This window comes from Gymnogyps californianus, chromosome 14 (assembly GCF_018139145.2).
Source record: "Gymnogyps californianus isolate 813 chromosome 14, ASM1813914v2, whole genome shotgun sequence".
In the NCBI taxonomy this organism is placed as follows: Eukaryota; Metazoa; Chordata; class Aves; order Accipitriformes; family Cathartidae; genus Gymnogyps; species Gymnogyps californianus.
The window spans coordinates 9620872-9639442 of record NC_059484.1 but is presented as its reverse complement, the minus strand read 5'-3'; the positions used below and the strand labels follow the sequence as shown (position 1 = coordinate 9639442).

The 18571-nt window shown below is 53.2% G+C and overlaps 1 protein-coding gene across 1 annotated transcript; it reads right to left on the bottom strand.

Annotated features, from left to right (window-relative positions):
• Positions 1–1943: 1943 nt before the first annotated feature.
• Positions 1944–18329, bottom strand: SH3TC2 (SH3 domain and tetratricopeptide repeats 2; the record flags this gene model as incomplete). Its single annotated transcript, XM_050905604.1, is given in 19 exon segments — positions 1944–2135; positions 2496–2692; positions 3347–3497; positions 4050–4172; positions 5691–5841; positions 7351–7531; positions 7644–9347; positions 9451–9492; positions 10476–10612; positions 11657–11852; positions 12659–12732; positions 13394–13595; positions 13722–13865; positions 14222–14327; positions 15311–15438; positions 15712–15816; positions 16995–17114; positions 18094–18283; positions 18285–18329. Coding segments are annotated over 19 exon segments (4188 nt in total), but the record flags the coding sequence as incomplete, so codon positions are not given.
• Positions 18330–18571: the final 242 nt, after the last annotated feature.

Here is an 18571-nt window from a genome sequence, read left to right as displayed (position 1 = left end):
GTGCCAGAGCAGGGCACTTCTGCACCACGCAGACACTCAGGTCTTCCAGAGCCGTCAAAGCTTCCCTCTCTCCCCTCCCCTCAATAGTCTGATGTCCAGTCGTCGATCTGCCTTCTGGTACAAAGATGTGAGACTGTGCTTTTCCCCGTGTATGAAAAACTGCTGAAAAGATCCTGCCCTAGCACAGTGAGCACCTGAATTGAGAACAGGCAGCCCTGTAGAGTGAGGGAGGAAAGTTTTGGGGACCGGTTCTCCCCTGAGCTTGCTGTATTTCAAACAGGACAAAGATTTACCTCCTCTGAGCTCAGGGCTGAGGCTCCCCTAATGGCATTGCAGGAATGCTCGGTAAACAAACAGTAAACTATTCATTGCCCCGATGATGGATGCCGCGCAGGGATTAGAAGGGGAAAATGAACTCAGCGTTTGCAAAGAGCAGCAAGGAAATATATGTTCTGCATTTAGCATTTCCAAGCAGTGGAGCACGTCAGGGAGGTGGAAGGACTTGGAACAGGGTCTCCCTGTGAAGCCCAGCTGGGTGTCTGGCCACTGGTTGTCAGAGCAAAGAGACGAGCTGGAAAAACTGTTCATTCTTCACTCTGCACCAGTCCAGACTGAAAACCGAGGCTGGTATTAGCCGGGAAGCGGCACTAGCTCGTGTGAGGCTGCAAACGTGGGCATTTATTGCTCTCTGGTGGTGAGACGGGCTGTGGAGGAGAGCTGCGTGCTGCTCCCGGTGCTGGGCGGCAGCTGGCCGGAGAAGCCTCCTTGGTGCCTCCCGCTCCCCCTGCTCGCTCTGCAGAGGAGCTTTTGCTTCTCCTCCAGCCACGTAGCTCAGGGCACTTGAAGGCACCTTGCTGCCTGCCGAGCGGCCGCCTTCTCCTTGGGCTGCCAATGGCCCATGCAAAGGCAGTGCAGCTGCCTCTCCCCGCCAAAAGTCCCCCTGTGCCCCATCAGCACCCCTGCCCAGGGGGCTGGATGTGTGCCACAGCGCAGGCCAGTGCACCCAGCCTCACCATCCGCTCCCCAGAGCTCCTGCATCCCGTGGGACTCTGCAGCCTGGAGAAGGGAGGCTGGGGAGGGTGCCAGACTGCAAAGCCTGGGCCAGGTCGGGACTGACGGCTCTTTTCCCGTGCAGGACCCGTAGTGTGCTCATGCTTTAGATACTGAAAGCGCACATGGGCTGTGGGGCAGAAGAGGCCACCCTGGCTGCTCCAGTGCCAGAGCTGAGACTGAACGGAAGGGCTGGGGTGAGGGTGGGCTCTGCCTCCCCCCCGAGCAGCTGCCCACCCGCATACAGGGCTTGTCCCCAGGCGAGGCTCGACCAGCCCCTTTCATTTCTCCTCCTTTCCCTAATTCTGCCTCTCACTGCCAAAAGCTTTGGTGGCGCTTTGTACCAAAGAGGCCCCCGGCTCTGCAGAGGTATGGGTCACAGACCTCCACAGAGCAGACAGGACAGAAACCAGATATAGAAATAAATAAAGGAGTTGCTATTCAAGTTAAAATACATTTGGGTCGGGCTGAGCTGCCCCATGGGACCTGAGGTGTGTGGGGCAGCTGGGGGGGACAGGCAGGCACACGGCAGCACTCTCCTGTCCCCATCCTGGGCAGGGCAGCCACACTCCTGAAATGACATCTGTTGCTCAGCCTTGCTGCACCGCACGCTCCAGCACCACTGCGGGGGCCTCATCCTGCCCGGATGTCCAGCCTCAATGTGCTGCCTGGGCTGTGGTGCACAGCCCTGCTCCCGAAAAATGAGGGCAGGGTCCCAAGTGCTTGGTCCCTTGCCTGTTGGGGACAAGAAGACCAAACACCGCCCGCTCCTTAGAATGCTGTGCAGGACCTCTCCTGGGCCGGTTGTTCTGGAGAGCACATGGACCCACACCAGCGGCGTGGCACCACGCTGCTTGACGGCTCGCACTGGAGTCCCTGGGGTGGCGGGTCGGTCAGACGACGTGGCCGCCTTCGCTCAGCCACCTGGGCCAGTATGTGGCACAGCTTGGTGTGCCCTCGGGCCCCCACGGGGCACTGGGGATGTCACCCAGCTTGGCGCGAATGAGGCCTTGCAGCTCCTGGTCTCCCAGCTCGGTCGCTGCGGCGAGGGCCAGGAGGAAGTAGGCTGCTGCATCCTGTTCATCCTAACCACAAAGGACAGGGCAGGCATTAGGAAGTGGTTTAATTGAAGGTCACAGGGTATAAGGGAGCTGGACCAGAAACTGGTGGTTCCAGGAAGAACCCAGTGACACCTGACTTCATTGAAATGGGCTCTATATAGTCGCAGCTAAGTGCCAGCACTGCTTTCCAAATTGCCTTTCCCCCTTCAAAACCTGGTTGTGCCAGCATTGTGTGCATTTATTCTAAAGCTGCAGATAGGATGGAGAGTCACAGGATGCAGCCGTCTACTTGTGTGGCTGCTCTGCCAGCAGATGTGATACTCCACCTCCAGCTCTCCATCAAGACCAGAGTGCTCAACACAGCATCGTGGAAAGGTTTCTTACCTTCAGTTTGTGCAGGGTCAGGTTGCCAAGGTGGCAATACACCTTGCAGTAGTACAGGGCCTCTCCAGAGCACTGCAGCAAGGGAGGACGCAAGGCAAGCGTCTTCAGGTAGCAATCTTCTGCCATCTCATACATATGCAGAAAATAGTAGACTGTAGCCAGGCGGTGGAATGCAACTAGCTCTTGCAATTGATCTCCTGGAAAAGAGTTGCTGATACAGTCAGCCTGCAGCACGCTCACAATACATCCCCAGCCCGGCATGCTGAGCCGCTTGGGGATACATTAGCTCAACAGCCTGGGGGCATGGATATCTTCATAAAGAGACACTGGGTTTGAAGATGGTTCAGAGAAAACAGAGCTGTGGGCAGGGTTGCTGCCCATATACCAAGGCTGGACAGATTGCCCAGGGAGTATATCATTCAACCAGGGGATTTCTTGGGTGCTGGAAAGGGCTGCTACAAGACTGGTTCCATCTCAGACATTTATGCTGGCATTTTGCCCATTCAAACTATTTCTGTAATGGGAAGGGATGAGTTTATCAGAAGAGCCAGGGCAGAGAGGAACTGTTCAGTCCTGTGCCTTCATCAGACTTCCTGTGCTCCCGTGTAGCAACAACCCTCCGCTCAGCCAGTCCCACCACCGCCAGGGCAGAGCACTCCCATGTGGCTGTCATGCAGCTTAAAAAGGGAAGTGGCCTTAAAAAGATGTTACCACTTAGGATAAGAATAGGTCCAGCAGTCTTACAAAAGCAGGAGATCCCCCTTTCACATGCACACTGTTCTCATCCAGAAAGGCAACCCTGTCCGCAGGAGCCAATAACTCCCCATACCCTGTGGGCGTGCATCACTCACCAACCCTGATGCTCAGCCTGGCTGCCAACGTGGCAAACTCCAGCGCCTTCTCGTAGCCCTGCAGCCCGATCTGCAGCTCTGCCAGCTTATTGAACAGCCGTAGCTCTGTCTTAATGGCCTTTAGTTTCCTGGCCAAGGGCACAGCACCTCCCTGAGGAAAGAGAACAGTGAGTCCAGGCTGTTCCTGGAAGTATCGGTACAGCACTGCCCACAGAGGTGTGACAAAGCAGCAGGAGATGGACCAAGTGCTTGGCATGGCAGGCAGACAATGGGGTGGTTGAGGTTCAGGCTCTAGCCCCTTCTTTCCCTCAAAAATGAGTTTCATATGCCAGAGCGTGGTTCTCAAAACCTGAGCCTCATGTCTCTGCCCTTCCTTAGGTGCCCGAAATTCTGACTCTGAGCACGTCCCCAGGAGCAACCAGCTTACACCTAACACTGCCAGGATTTGTAGTGTAAGGACCCTGTTCCCACCTCCCAAATGATCTCTGGGGTGAGCTGCAGCCATTGCAAAATATGTCTGTGCTCCAGGCTTCCCCCCTGCAGCAATGTTTGCATTCTGGCACACTCACAACCACCCCATCCGTCTCCACCCTCCATCCCTCCAGCCTGGCCACGCACTGCTGCAGCCAGCCCTGGGGCAAAGCTCCCCACGGCCATCGCCTTGTGGGGACACAAGGACAGAAATGCTCAGAGGGATCAGTACCCTATAAAACTCCACCGCTCGATCTCTGTTTCGGCTGCCATTAAAAAAGGTATCACCTGCTTTTTCGTAAAGATCCATGGCCAAGGAGAAGTTCTCCCATTTCAGAGCAGTCTGAATGGCTGCCTAGAAGGAAAAGGAACTGGAGTGACACTTGGAAAGAGACATTTGCACATAGACTTTGGTGTGATTAAATAAAACCAAGTCATTGTAAACGCGAGCCCCAGTGCTCCAAACAGCATGGAGACAGGTTGGTCAGCAGGTGCATGGGACTGTTGTGCTGCATTTGCAAGTGATGTGTGTAAGGATGGAGCCAGGAGCCAGATAACCCATCCCTGTGCAGGGTCAGTGTGACAAACTGATCAGCTGGGATATCCAACAGCATCAGGATTTAGAGTCAGGACAGTGCAGCCAGCAGCTGTCCTGGCCCTGGTTTGTCATTGGTGTGATGGAGCCAACGTGAAGACTGACAAGGGGAACAGACAGCTTATACAGAGAAAGGGCAGAGCCAGCAGGAGGGAGGGCAGGTATGCTAACTTCTGGCAAGAACAGTTATTTGTGCCAATTATGCACTTGGCCCTGGTGCCACCTTCCAGCCAGAACATGCTGTTCCTTACACCATGACAATTTATCATTGCCAGTGACCTTGCCTGGGAAGGGGCCCCTCAGGGACTCGGACATACCCTGCTGAGATCTGGCATCGACCGGCCCTTCTTGATGGGAAGTCACTGCTCCTTTAGCCCCTGCCTCCCTGCTGAAACCATGAGCCAGGGAGGCAATGATGGCTCTTTGTTGCGGGCCTCAGATCTCCCTTGTGAACACTAGGAAACAGGCTGACACCAAAGCCATCTATTCATTTCACCCACATCACTGAGCAGCCATCCCATACCAGTAACTCCCTGCCTCTACCACCCTGATTTAGGGGCAGGCTGGTGTGGCTGATGGGAAAGGCTCCTCTCCTTGTTCCCACCACTGTGTACCTCAGTTACCCAGCCCCACCAGTTCAGAAGTGCTTCTGGGTAACAGAGTGAGGACCCAAAACATCCTCTACATGTGTCCAGGCTGGTGCTTTGCTCGACACCCCAGCTCAGTGCAACCCCAGCAGACCCAACCAGCCTTCTGCTCTGCTTGCCCTGGGTACGTGAAAGGATTTCCCATCTTTTAATAGAAGCTGCTCCCTGAATGAGGGAGCCCTAAGATTTTATGAGCTGCTCTTCCACTTTGCAGATCAGCTGATAAAATAATGCTAGAGATGGAAAGAAGCCAGTAGTCTTCTACTCCAAGAAGTCTCCAAGTGCTTCCCTGGCACCCTACCCCTTATCTATGAGTATTTCAATGAGAACCGGTCACCTGGCACCTCCAGCTTCCTTTGGCACTCCTACGTCATTTTCTTACTCAATAAATTCACTTACTTTCACCCAAGAATCCTCTAAACCCAGTGTATGGAAGGAAAGAGGAAATTTAGTGCCAGATAGATAGTGCATGAGTGTAAGGCAACAGCTCCTTCCAGCAGCAGGTTTACACTGCTCCTAAGAACTTTCCCTTCCACGTCTTCCAGCCCCAAAAGGCTCCTACCAAGGAGCTGTGATGGGAATGCAGCTAGCCAGGGTGGGAATGGGACTGCTCCAGCCACGTGCTCCATACCTGAAAGTACATTTCCACCAGCTCATCTTCCTGCATAAGATAGTAGAGCCTTCCTGCCTGCAGCCAGGCCTCTGCTGCTTTCACAGTCTCCTCAAGGTCAATGAAGATCCTTAGACTCTGTTTGGTGCAGTCCAGGGACTGTCTCAAAGCCCTGTGATGGTAACAGGCAAAAAGCCATTACAGAGAAATCACAGGACACCCCCGGCAATCAGCTGCAAAGCTAGCACACCACCTCCCCATTGGCAATCCTGTCTTCTCCTCCTGCAGTTGCCAAAGGTTAGAGACAAATGGACAGCCACAGCTCTGAGCAATGTGTCCTGGTAAAATCGTGGAAGTCTCCATGCTTTAGTGCACATGTGTGTGTATCATCTGGCAACCTTAGACCAGCCTGGACCCCAGTGCTCAGCACAGCCCCAAGGTAGCCCGCTCCCAAAGGGGCTGCTCCCCTTGTTTCAGCTGATAAAGAGGGTTTTGTCCAGGTCACCTGCAAACCCTGTTTGCCCCCCTACACTAAGCCCCAAAGTCACTCCCAGCTACACATGGGAGCACAGGCAGGGAGTGCTTGCACCTTCATTTTCCAGACAGCATCTGGCACCCAAAACCACATCTCTGCCTATTGTTTGTCCCTCCGTGCAGCCAAAGAGGCAGATCTGTGGCTACATGTGCAAGACCTTATAGCCCCTTTCCAAGCCCCTGGTCACTAGAGGACAAAGGGACAAGCAGCAGGACGAGCCAGCAGGTTGGACATGTGCCTGCAGAAGGCAGCTGTGGCAAAGGGAGCGCTGGGCAGTGCCCTGGGCATGTTTGTTTGCTTGGTGTCTCGCCTGCTGGCAACTGGGCTCCGGCTGTCCTTTGAGTTCAGGGAATGGGGTGCTTTGTGATCTTAAATAGCACCATTCACATGACAGGCATCTGCTTCCTAAATACCTTCCCTCTGAACTCACTGTGACCTAGCATGGGAAGGTTAACATCCAATTTAATGACAGCCCCTGCCCATTTGTCCTTCTGGGACATGGGAACTAGCTCTCCACTATTTGACACATTTGCCTTCAAAGACTGAAGAAAGTCTGTGGTCTGTCCAAGTCTCTTTCTCTCCCCTCCTGCCTAATCTAATCAGTCACCTGCATGTGTCAAGCAGGAGATTGAAAGGTGAGCTGATACGGGGTCTTAAGTACCTCCCTGGGGAAAATATTCCAGCAGAGATAGGAAGGGCAGACTCGGCAGCTGGAGGCTGAAGCCAGACTTATTCAAATAACAGATAAGGAACCTATTTTTACTGGTGAATGGTGATTAATCACTGGAATAAGCCTCCAAAGGAACTGATGAATTCCCTGTCACTGGGTCCCCTCTGGTCAAGGCTGGAGGTCTCTCTGGAAACCTGTGTTTGGCCAGACCCCAGTTCTGTCCCAGCTGACAGCCCGGCATTTGCCCAGCTGTCGTAGCGCTCTGGTTGACATTGAACTGTTTCCCTCTTCACCGGACAGCGACAGCTCGCAAACCTCAGCAGTGCATTAACCAGCAGCCTGCCTGCGGGGCAGCTAGAGCTACCACACACCTTCCCCATCTCTCTTGAGGGACACCCCAGGAAAGCCACTGCTCTTGCTTTGGGTGAGCAGGGACCCCACTCGAACAGCGTCTAACAGCCACAGACAGGACTTACTCAGATGTGCCCAAAGCCTGGTAGAGCTGACTGAGGGTCTGCCGGACATTGCCTTCCAGCTCTCTGTCCTGCAGCTGTTGTGCCAAAGATACCCAGTGCTCATGGTAGGTAATGCAGGCCTGGAGATTGGGGGACACTTTGCTGTAGAAATGGCAGAGAGACTCGGTGATGTGGAGCTGACCTGCGTGGTACAGGGAAGGGAAAAGGACAGGTCAGGGGACTGTTAGGGACCTGACAGGGTGCTGCACAGAGGTGAACACTGCCCTGGTTCCCACCAGCAAAGCTGTACTCACTCCTCACGTTACGCCACTTCAGGGCAAAAACCAACGCCAGTTCGTAACAGAGTTTGCCATCTTCCATACTCTGCCTGTTCACCATGGCCTGCGCAAGCCACAGCAGCACCCGCACCAACTCCATCTCCAGGTCTTCACTGCCCTGGAGCTCAGCGTAGAGCTGAGCTGACTGGAGCAGGTAGAGCTCAGACAGCTGGCTCGCCCCACGTGAGAGGCTCAGCTGCCCCAGGTTAGCCAGGGCGATAGCCTGGTTCCTCTTGTTCCCAGTCTCCTTGGCTTTGTGCAGGGCCCGGAGGTAGTTCTCTGCAGCCTTTTGCACCTGCCCTTCTCCTTTGAGGGCAATGGCCAGGAGATTGTGCACAGCTCCACCCTGAGTCACGCTGTCCGTCCCGTGCAGTGAGCACAAGAGCTGCCACATGATATCTGCAGCTGGGCCCGGCTGGCTGTGCAGGAGATACATCCACCCCAAAGAGAGGGAAGACTCGAAAGCCTCCTCCTCACCCATCAGTCTGCTGAGGGTTACGGCCGTGGCTGCATAACAAACTGCCCCGTCCAACACACCATGCTGGAGGTACATCCTGGACAAGATGGCACACAGCGTCCTCTGGATGGGCACAGCTCTGCTCTCACAGGAGAAATGCAGTGCTTGCTTGAGATAGAAACAAGCCAGTGCTGGGATGCTGTTCCTCTCCAGCTGGCTTCCCAGGAGTTTGGAAGTATTTTGGAGGATGAAGCCAGCTCTCCAAATGGGTGTTGGTGCCCCCTTGACGCCACTGGGAACAAACAACCTGGCGGAGGCCAGTGCGATATTTGGCAAGTACTTCTTGTCATACAGGTAGCTCAAGATGGGGGTGGCATCCAGTGGCACAGAACTAGTGTCTGAGCAGAGTAAAGTGGTGGTGAGACATTGAAGATGCTCAGTAAAGGGCAGCACTTCATCGTTTTTGCCCAGTTGTAGCAAGAGCTTGACAATAAGGAAGCAGACCCGTGCCTCCAAGGGAGCATTACCCACAGCAATGGCTTCCCTCAGGACGTACATCATGACTTCCAGCTCATTCTCAGAGCTGAAAGAGCGGCCAGGCAAACAGACAAGCAAGGCCACTGTTTTTCCCAGCAGGGAGGAGAACTTGTGCTTCATGTTCTGTTTCAAGTAGATGGAGGCAAGGTTCACATGCAATGCAGCCAACAGGGGCAGGTCCCCAAAACCCCTGTCCAGGATGCTCATGGCTTCCTCAAAGTAGACTCGAGCCTGGGAGAACTTGACCTTTTTGATGCAGAGCTTACCCAAGAGGAAACAGAGCCTGACATGAGCCCAAACGGAATGAGTCCTCTTGGCCCAGTTCCTGGAAGTCTCAAGGTACAAGACCAGTTCATCCTCATCAGAGAAACCATAAAAAGTGGAGTTGAGAAAGGAAAAACTGAGATCATAGAGGCTTTGAAAACTGGGCACATAACTGTCTTGGTTAAGGAAGGTCAATATGGGGTCAAAGACATCAGCATCTTCCATGTGTCTAGCATTCAGGTCAATAAAGAACTTGGGATCATCAAAATCATCCAGCTTCTCCAGGAGAACATCTTCCAACGTAGCAGGGGCTGATTCACTCCCTGGGCTAGACAGCTCGGAGGTGCTGGTCGTAGCCAAGTCATTTATTTCCTCCCAAGACTGGAGCAGCTGGATATCTTTACAGCCACGGAGAACGGCCTCTGGAAGGGACAGGCAAACCATAGTGGGATGTTTCCCCATGTCAAAATTCACCCTCAGAAGTCATCATAAATGCGTCCCATTCTGTCCCCTCCACATACTCACCTGATGGCACTTTCGGGAACATGGCTGTAGGTTCAAAACCATCTACACAAAGAGACAAACAGAAAACAAAAAGCCCAAAGCCTTGGTCAGTGTTACTGTGCAGACGCAGTGCTCAAACCTTATAGAGATCTCCTGCTGCTCTGCTAAACCCCAGACCCGTATGTGGGAGAGCAGGATTACTTCTGGCCGCAGACACCACATGCAGCTGCAGCTTCAGCCCCCCTGTCTGCTGGGGCTTGGCTCTGTGTGAGACCACGGAGAACAGCTTTTAGCTGCTGGTGAGTTGAGCACCAGGTAACATTATAGTTACCTGGGAACAAGCAGGTCTTATTTTTCACAGGTAGGGTTTTATCAGCGCTCTCTCTCTTAAGAGCCTTGTTGTGTCTATTCAGAGGTTTCAGATATGTGTGTATCTCTGACAGGCTCTACCCTGGGCTCATTGTACCTGAGCTGGCTGGTCTGGGAAGTCCCCTGAACCCCAGGGGATCCCAAGCTCAGCCCTTCATGGCCACATTGTGCTTCGAGGTAGTGAGAAAGCAAGAAACAGAGACAGAGAAATTAGCTGTCGTCCAAAAGCCACACAGCAAGCATAGAGAAACTGAAAAGAGCACCCAGGAACCCTGACCTTCTGGCTCCTGCTATGGGCATGGAGATCCTGTCACCTGCCACTTTAGCTGTGCATCCCCCTCAATATACACCCAAGGTCAGACAGCAGCAGGGGACCTGCTGTAGGCAGGGACCTACAGCAAGGATCAGTTGAGAGTAGCATCTGCCAGGGTGAACCACAGCTGAGGAGCTGCCCAGGAAGCAGAGAAGACCCCTACAAACTGCAGTGTGGCAGGGCCCAGCTCTTGAGGGTATCTACAACCTCCATGACCAGGCTGAGCAGAGGACTTGGAAGCTGTCTCAACCACAGCAGCTGTCTCCCCTGCAAAGTCCTGAGCAAGGAGCTCTCTAGACACTGCCCAGCATTGCTCTCCATGGGGAGCCATGGGGCTGGGCATGTAAGGAGAGGGGAAACTCACCCAGCCGGTACACAGAGGTGATGTCAGTGCGTGCCAGGTCACCAAGGAGGGCGGTGAAGTGCTGCTCGCCACCATTGCAGGCGATGCACAGGAGGGGGGATTTTTCTTCTTCGCTGAGAAACACCAAGCCCTTTCCCCTAGGTTGAGGCAGACATCAGGGGAAAACAGTCAGTGTCTCCCCATCCCCTGACACTACAGCTGTCCTGTGGGATGGGATGAGCTTTCCCATCCCTCCTCTTCCTCCCACCAGAAAAGCTCTGCTGCTGATGAATACAGGAGTTTGGACACCTTCCCCATCAGGGCTTTCAGATCCAGGTTCTCCATGGAGGAACCGACGGGTACCAGAGGGAGGGACCTATTGGTCTTTTTTGTCTCTAGAAGCCCTTTCTGAAGCCAGGGCATCATCTGATCTCCTCTCTGTTCTCTGTAGTGTCAGAGAAAAGTGCCTAAGACTTACCTGGAGTGAGCTTGATCCAGGAAAGCCCAACAGACCTAGCAACAGGTTAAAACCTCATCCTCCCACACACACTCTTGGGGGAGAAGCCTTTTTGGATGGGTATTGAACCGGAGCTATGTCTTTAAGCCACCAACAAAGACATCTGCTCAGGTCATCAGAGTGGGGTTGTGTCATCCTCCCTCCCCGGACAACTCTTCTCTGTGTCCTTGGCAGGGTGTTTAATTCTGCCCAGTGAGGAACTGTGCCACAGTTCCTGCCTCGACATCCCACAGAAAGCAAAGGGGCAGAAGGAAGCAAAGCAGGACTTGGTTTCCTCAGCAGTGATTGCTCTCCCCACCCTTGCCAGACTCACAGCCCCTCAGACAAAGCTACAAAGTCAAGAACATTTCTAGGTGGAACTGTGAAGCCAGCTTGTCTGGTACACAGATGTCCTGGGCTGCCTTAGCGTAAAGCCAGGTTTAGCCTAGGGCCAGATCTGTTCCTCTCCAAGAATCACCTGAGGCAAGTGAAATACGATTGCTTTGTCTGGACAGAGACTCCTGGAGCCTGTTGGCAGCAGAGCCTGGCCAAGGCTTCCGGACAGACCTCAAATGGATCCTCTATGAAAGCCTTGCAAAGCGAATTACCTGCCCTGGATTCTCACATAGCCTTGAGCTGGGACTTGGACTGTTCCCTTCATTTTCTCCTGAGTTTAATTTAATGTAGATGGTAGCAGTAAACTTACAGAGGTTCACAAGCCTCAGGACTTATGTATCGGGTTGGGACAAAGCCGATGCTCCCACTGCTGACAGATTTGCCCACAAACCACGGGAGTCCTGGAATGAAGAAGCCGATGACTTCTATGCTGTCTCCTTTGGAGAAACTCAGTTCATCCCACGCTGCTCCTCTGTGGTCCTCTGTGGCTGTGCACCTGCCTTTGACTGGGAAACCAAGGCAAACAAGGGCATTTCAGTGTGAGGCCACTGTTAAAACTTCCTCACTGGAAAAGACTTGGGCAAGGAGAGACCATGATTTCAGCTTGAGAAGGCTGCCTCTCTGTCCCCTAAGATTTATTGTGCTCTTGGACTCAGATCTCTGCAGTTTCTTCTTGAGAAGAGGATTATAATAAAATATACAAGAGGCATGGATAAACACCACACAGCCAAAGACTGAAAACTCTGAGAGCTGCAGTATGGAAGGTCGCTGGAAAGATGGAGCATCACAGAAGCTGCACTGTCTCAACTCTCTGCCAGGAGTGAAATCTTTAACAGTGCAAAAGTCCATCACGCTACATGCCAAATTCACACCTGCAGTGACCTTCCACGTCCAGCATGCTCTGAACAGTGCCCATGTCCAGGCAGGAATGGCCTGGGGTTAAAGGGTGAATGGTGGGCACAGGTTTCATGTGCACACTGGTGGGAGCATAATTATTTAAAACTTCAGTCCTGAAAGAATTAAAGGAGAGATAAAATTGCAGTAGAATAGAAAAACCCAGTGGCAGAAGGATGCCACCAGCAGCCCCCTGTACTCTATGTGCCTCAGATCATCCTTCTAAGTACATGCAATTTGCAAGCTCTGTTCTCCATTCAAGAGAGTCCAAAGATGCAGTATTCCCTTAGAGCACCCTGCAATGGAGTGTTATCGTCAGAACAAGAGATGGGCCCTTTGCATTTGTGGCCAAACCCAGGTTTGCAAGAGCCGTGCCCTTCCCTGGGAAGGGCAGCTGCGTTACACAGGTATCACTCACCAATTGGCTGAGAGGTCGCCCCACTGATCTCCTGGGAGATGCCAAAACTCACAGCATAATTCTTCAGGAACCACCTGCAAGGCAAAGGGGAACCACACTGGTCCTCTCTGAGCAGTTCTGTCCTCAGGCCAGCACCAGGGATGGTCTCACACAAGCAGGACAGATGTTCTGTCCCCTGGGAGTGCCAGAGCTGCTATGGAGCATGGCCAGTCCGGCCAGTCCAGTAATTCCTTGTAATGGTGTTACTGGGCACGGAGGGCAGTTTGCACCTCACGACTGCAGCCTCACACCACATGGTAACAGCAGGATAAATTTGCCAGGCTGTGAGGAGGATTTCACCATGTGAGTACAAGAGGAGCTGCGGGTGTCTTTGAGGCTCAGCCAGGTGTCCAACGTGAGGCCCCACTTTGACTGGCATTACCTAAGTCTTGGGATATGCTTTTTCTCCCAGTTATTCACCTGTAAATCACAAATAATCTCATGTATGACCTAGACCTAAATGACTATCATACAAGAATGATATCTGAAGTATGTCCTTGCTCTGTCCCATTAACAGGACCTCAGTTGGTTCCACTGGTTGTCTTTATGCATAATGTATATCCTCACAAAACTGTGTAGCTCTTGCCCATTGCCAGAGGCAAGAGCAGTTTCTCACCCTAGGGTTGGTGCCAGCTCATGCATCAGGATCAGGAAAGAATCTTGGCTTGAGCCCTATTAATTGGCCAGTCTACTTACTGGTAAAATGGCTGAGGTATTGGCTCTAGAGCTGTCACAGGCACCAGGCCTCGTTGACCCGTCAGTAAGGACATCCCTTCCCACTTGGACTCCTCTCCAACATTCTTCACATGGATCAGCTCATTCTTGCAGAGCTGCAGGCCTTCCTCTCCCTCCTGTTCCGGCTGCCAGACACCAGGAACTGCTCTGGAAAAAAAGTTACCTGCAGATAGAAGGAGTCATGTGCAGGTCAATGGCATCAGTGCAAGACATAGCCCAGCACAGGGCTACAACACAGCCCTGCTGAGATGCTTTTGAGGAAGTCCCTACATATGCAGTCCCTTCTCACCTTCCTGGAGTAGCAGACCCATATATATGGTGGCCAAGCGATCTTCATCCACAGTAACTCTGATCTCTGTGTCCTCCATCAGAGCACAGTTTAGCCAGTACTCCTGGTCAAAGAGAAGCTGCTCCAGGCAGCTGCCCACATACCCTAAGAAACCAAGAGAGAAAGCAGTGTTAGCACCCTCCTTCACTGGGCAGGATGAAGTGCTGTTTGGATATCTCCCAGTCTGCCATCTGCAACCATGCTGTGAGGCAACAGCCTCTAATTCTGTCTCCAGTCCCAAAATGCGATAGAGGGATTACCCAAAAGGCATCCTCCTGGGTCTCTTTCACTGATCCAGACAGTGGTTTCATAAATCTGTAGATGGACACCAAGGTCTTCTAATTCATATTCTTCATCTGTCCACCCTGTGATATTACTGGTTTTTTGATGTCAAAGAATACTTTCTCCAAAAATGCTTCTCACACTGTCTGTTTAGGTCTCCCACACCTTGAAAACATTACCTAAAGTCAGATATGTGGAAAACTTCCAGACTTCTTCTAGGGTTTTGAAGGTGAGGAGGAACCGATCCTCCTGTGCTTGCATACAGACCAGCCTGGCTGACAGTTCCTACACATGGAAGACAAAGCAAGATTAAGGGACAGTCCTGGGACTCTGACAGGGGGTCTTCTTTGTCAGTGTGGGAATGAGACCCTGGAATGAGACTAGGCATTCATTTATTAGCATAGTTGAGACCGAAGCTGTGCGAGTTGGATGCCTGGGGTTAAGGGGATGGTGCTTCAGCCAGCTGAGTCCTTCAGCCAGGAGGGATGGAGTACCTGTGGTGACAATTCCCCATGGTGGAGCAGTGGGAGGGCAAAGAAGCTCCATCTCATCTTCCAAATCTTTTCCCCTGTGGCGCACACCAGAACCACTGTGCTTTTGAAACCCAGACACCTGAACCATAACACGTGTGGGTTAATGTTCAGTCAGGACAGGCACAGCTTCCAAACTGCAGCTCTGAGGCTGAAAGCAGTAACTGTGCCTTGAGGGAGAAGCTCTCCTTTCACTATTGCTGGCACTAGTATGTCTGCACTGTTCCAGGTCTCCCGGCAAGCTCTGCAGGGAGCCCTGAGGGGCCAGGGCCTTAAAAACCAGCAGGGAAGGACAGTTCAGTCCAGGAAACATCTCTATACCTGTAGTGATTTTTCTGTATGAAGCCCAATACTCTGAGAACCCCTGTGCACGTCCAGAGATGCCACCTCCACGGGGGACCTGAGTCTGGCACACAGCTTTGGCTATCCTAGCCCTGTGAAATGCCGGCTATTTAGACTCACCCCAGGGCTATCTGCATGATCCCTCAGGCAGCTCAAAGCGTCCAATATGAGGTTCCTGACATGAGACTCAGCTTTGCATCTGCCTCTCACCTGCTACCAGTTCATTTTTTCCCCCATCATTCCAGTTCCCCAGAGAGTCCCCGTGTGCAGGAACAGACTCTGCAGCAGCCTTGGAGGAACTTCTCTTTCTCAGATGGGTTTGGTATCCCATCACACATCCCATCATGCCAGGAGCCTCGCAGTACATGCTCTGCCCTGCCAGGCTGGGGCTCCTACCTTGAACAGCGCACAGACATCTCTGTCATCACTTTCCAGGGCCCACAGCTTCTTTCTGGCTGCTTCCTGGAGCTGGGAATTGAGGCACCGGGAGGAGCGGCTCTCAACAGAGAAGAAGAGCGAAATCTCTTGAAAAGGAAATGTGCAGGGTTAAGGGGGAGAAGGAGCTCTATGCCACACAGAGCTGCCTCTGCCGCACTGCCTCCCTGCAGCCAGCCCCACCAGTGCCTCCAGCCCTCGCCTGGTTGCGATGCTCAAACAACACAAACCCAGCCCGTCACCCCCCTTCAGCAACAAAGATCAGAAATTCAAGGGGTGACAGGGGGTCGGTTAGCTGCGGTGCCAGGCCTTGCTACATTCAACCACTGGAAATCTGGTTGATACCAAAGGCAGCATCTTACCTGGTGGAAAGCCCTCCCTGACAGCCAGCAGCACCAAGGAGGTGTCCAGCGAGCCTTCTGCTGCCTTGGTAGCGGGGTTGCTTGGCTCCGATGCCACAGCCTTACCTAGCAAGGAGGGGGGACACAGAAGAGCTGCTATCAAATTTTGTGGCAGAGGTCTAGGATATTCTGCCTAACCATGCCACCTGAAAGCAAAGCCCGTGGGTTGCACTGCAGATCTGTCTGAGGTTTGTGTGAATCTGGTATCACCCTAAAATCATGCCGAAGGTTGGAGGCAAGATCCATGGGATTGATATGTCCTAACTACATGATACCCTTGATGACTAGCTTCTTTCTGGTGCTGGAGTGGCTTTGAAGTGAGGGGACTTTCTCTCCTTGCTCTTGGAACAGACCCTCACTGAGCAGATCTGGTAGAAGGATGACACTGTGACACAGGTTTTTTTGGAGGAGACCTCAGAGCAAGAGCACTTCCCCAGCGCAGGAGAGCCAAGGGCTTGCAAAACTCTTTGCTCACCAATTTGACAGTCAAAATGAGATTTTCTCCCCTGCCTGCTCTGGTCGGTATCTGAAATCCAAGCTGCATTCTCTCTGTTTCATACATTGTCAACTATTGCCATAAAGGATTTGCGAACTGAAACTTTAGCTGGTAATTATGTTAATGAAGGCTGAGGCACATAAAAATCCAGCTTGCTCTTCCACAGCTGTATTGGCTGTGGAGGGATAACAAGATTAAAAACCAATTTTTGTCAGTAATCAGATTGGGCTTGTAAAACAAACATGTACCTGGAGATCTGGAGCTGGAATGTGCAGTGGCTTTTGTAAGTCACTTCTGTGACCATAACTGTACTCTACAGTTCTTTTTATTGAGCCAGCTTTGCTAGTCAGTCAAATAAACTGTTATTTGCATGCAGAATTATAATCCTTATTTATAGTTAGCAGTAGAAAAGAATGGCCCAAGGCTGGACGCGTAATGAATGAGCTTTTCTTTGAAAGAAAAGGCTCTACATTTCTCAATAGCTGATTTGAACACACTTAACAAAGGATCTCATCCAGCAACGCCGTCCCCTTCCACACATGGGGGAAACGGAGATGGGGAAGCGAAACAAGCCAGAGGTAGAGCTAAACCCAAGCTGGCTCCTGCCTGCGCTGGGCTTGCCTGCCGGTTGCTTCACTCCTCCTCCCCTTCCTCTCCTCCCTGCATCCCGACAGACCCCGGCAGACTCCGCTGCATTCGGCAGGGCCCACTGGGCAGGGGCTGGGTCCCCCTCCCCGGGGATGGGTACCTGATGCCATGGTCTTCTCCCGCCACCATTTTCCCCGGCACTCGGCTGCGGTGTGCTGCAGGCGGTCCCAGCTGGGCAGAAGCACAGGCGAGTGGGGGCAGCAGGAGTCACACTCTTCACCTGGGGAAGATGGGTGGTGGGGAGAGGCGTTCGGACCCCCGGCAGAATGCTCCCCGCCCGAGGGGCCTCTATACGATGTGCTGAAGGCGGTGGCAGGTTGGACGCCGCTCGTGCCACCTCTGCCAGAGGCATGACAAAGCATGCTGGTGGGTCTCCGCAGAGCCAGGCAGGGGCAAGGGCTCGCTCAGGCGAGAGGAGAAATGGGTTTGCTCCCTGCAGCACTTGCCGATTCAGTGTTTATTTTTGTTTGGGCTCAGAAAGGGAACTGGGAGCTTTTTCAAGAGACCAATTGAAACTGCTGGTGGGGAGTCATTCCCAGTAGTGCCAGTGACTCATTCACCTCCCCGGTGCTGAACTATTTTGTAATAGCGGGCAGGAAACAGCCCCAGCCCAGAGCCGAGCACAGGTCCGGTGCTCGGGGCTCCACTCCTGGCAGCCAGGGCTGAGGCGCTCATGGCACCCGCTGGCACTGGCTCTCCCGGGGGACACGTGGCCGCAGCCACTGGCCCTGAGCCACCTCCCTCCTCCAGCCTGTTAGCACAGCCCCGTTAGCTCATTCGGGCACGCCAGTATGAGAATCACACCTTGGGGGCTGGCAGCACCCCATGGGCTCTGCAAGCCTTGCCATGCTTGGGGTGCTCCTGGGCAGCAGTGGCAGCAGGACAGGGGTGGCAAGGGGGCTCCTGAAAAGCCAACAGCATGGGAATAAACCAACCCCCTGAGTCATCCTCTCCCCTCCCTGGCCAAAATGCCTTGCCTTGTTCCCCACACACCCAAATCTAGTGACACAGCAAGTGCCTGGCAGGAGGAGGGGACACCAGCGGCCATCTCAGGAAAGGCAGGCAAGCAGCCAAAGGGAGCCAGTGCTCAGCACCAGAGTATCCCCAGCGGCCCTGTCAGCGGGGTGAGCTTTGCAGCCACAGGTCTCGCAGCGCCGCTGGGACAGAGCAGGGCCGTGGCATCCCCATGGACAGCTTACCTGTGCACCCCAGGGACAGGTCCTGGTGCCAGGGGGTCCCCAAGCAGCAGCCCATGTGTCCAGCAACACCGCCAGTCCCGAGCCGGCAGGCTGCTGCTGCGCTGGCAGGGGTGAGCGCGCTGCTCACTGCCCGGCCGGCACCGCGGCTCGGCCCCAGCCCCAGCCACAATGCACAATGCGCCTTTTGACCGGGCACCATCTGCTGGCAAGGCGGGGGCGATGGGCACAGAGTCAGAAAATGGTTTGGGTTAGAATCATAGAAACATAGCATCATTTAGGTTGGAAAAGACCTTTAAAATCATCAAGTCCAACTGTAAACCTAACACTGCCAAGTCCACCTCTAAACCATGTCCCTAAGTGCCACATCTACATGTCTTTTAAATACCTCCAGGGATGGTCACTCAACCACTTCCCTGGGCAGCCTGTTCCAGTGCTCGACAACCCTTTCGGTGAAGAAATTTTTCTTAATATGCAATCT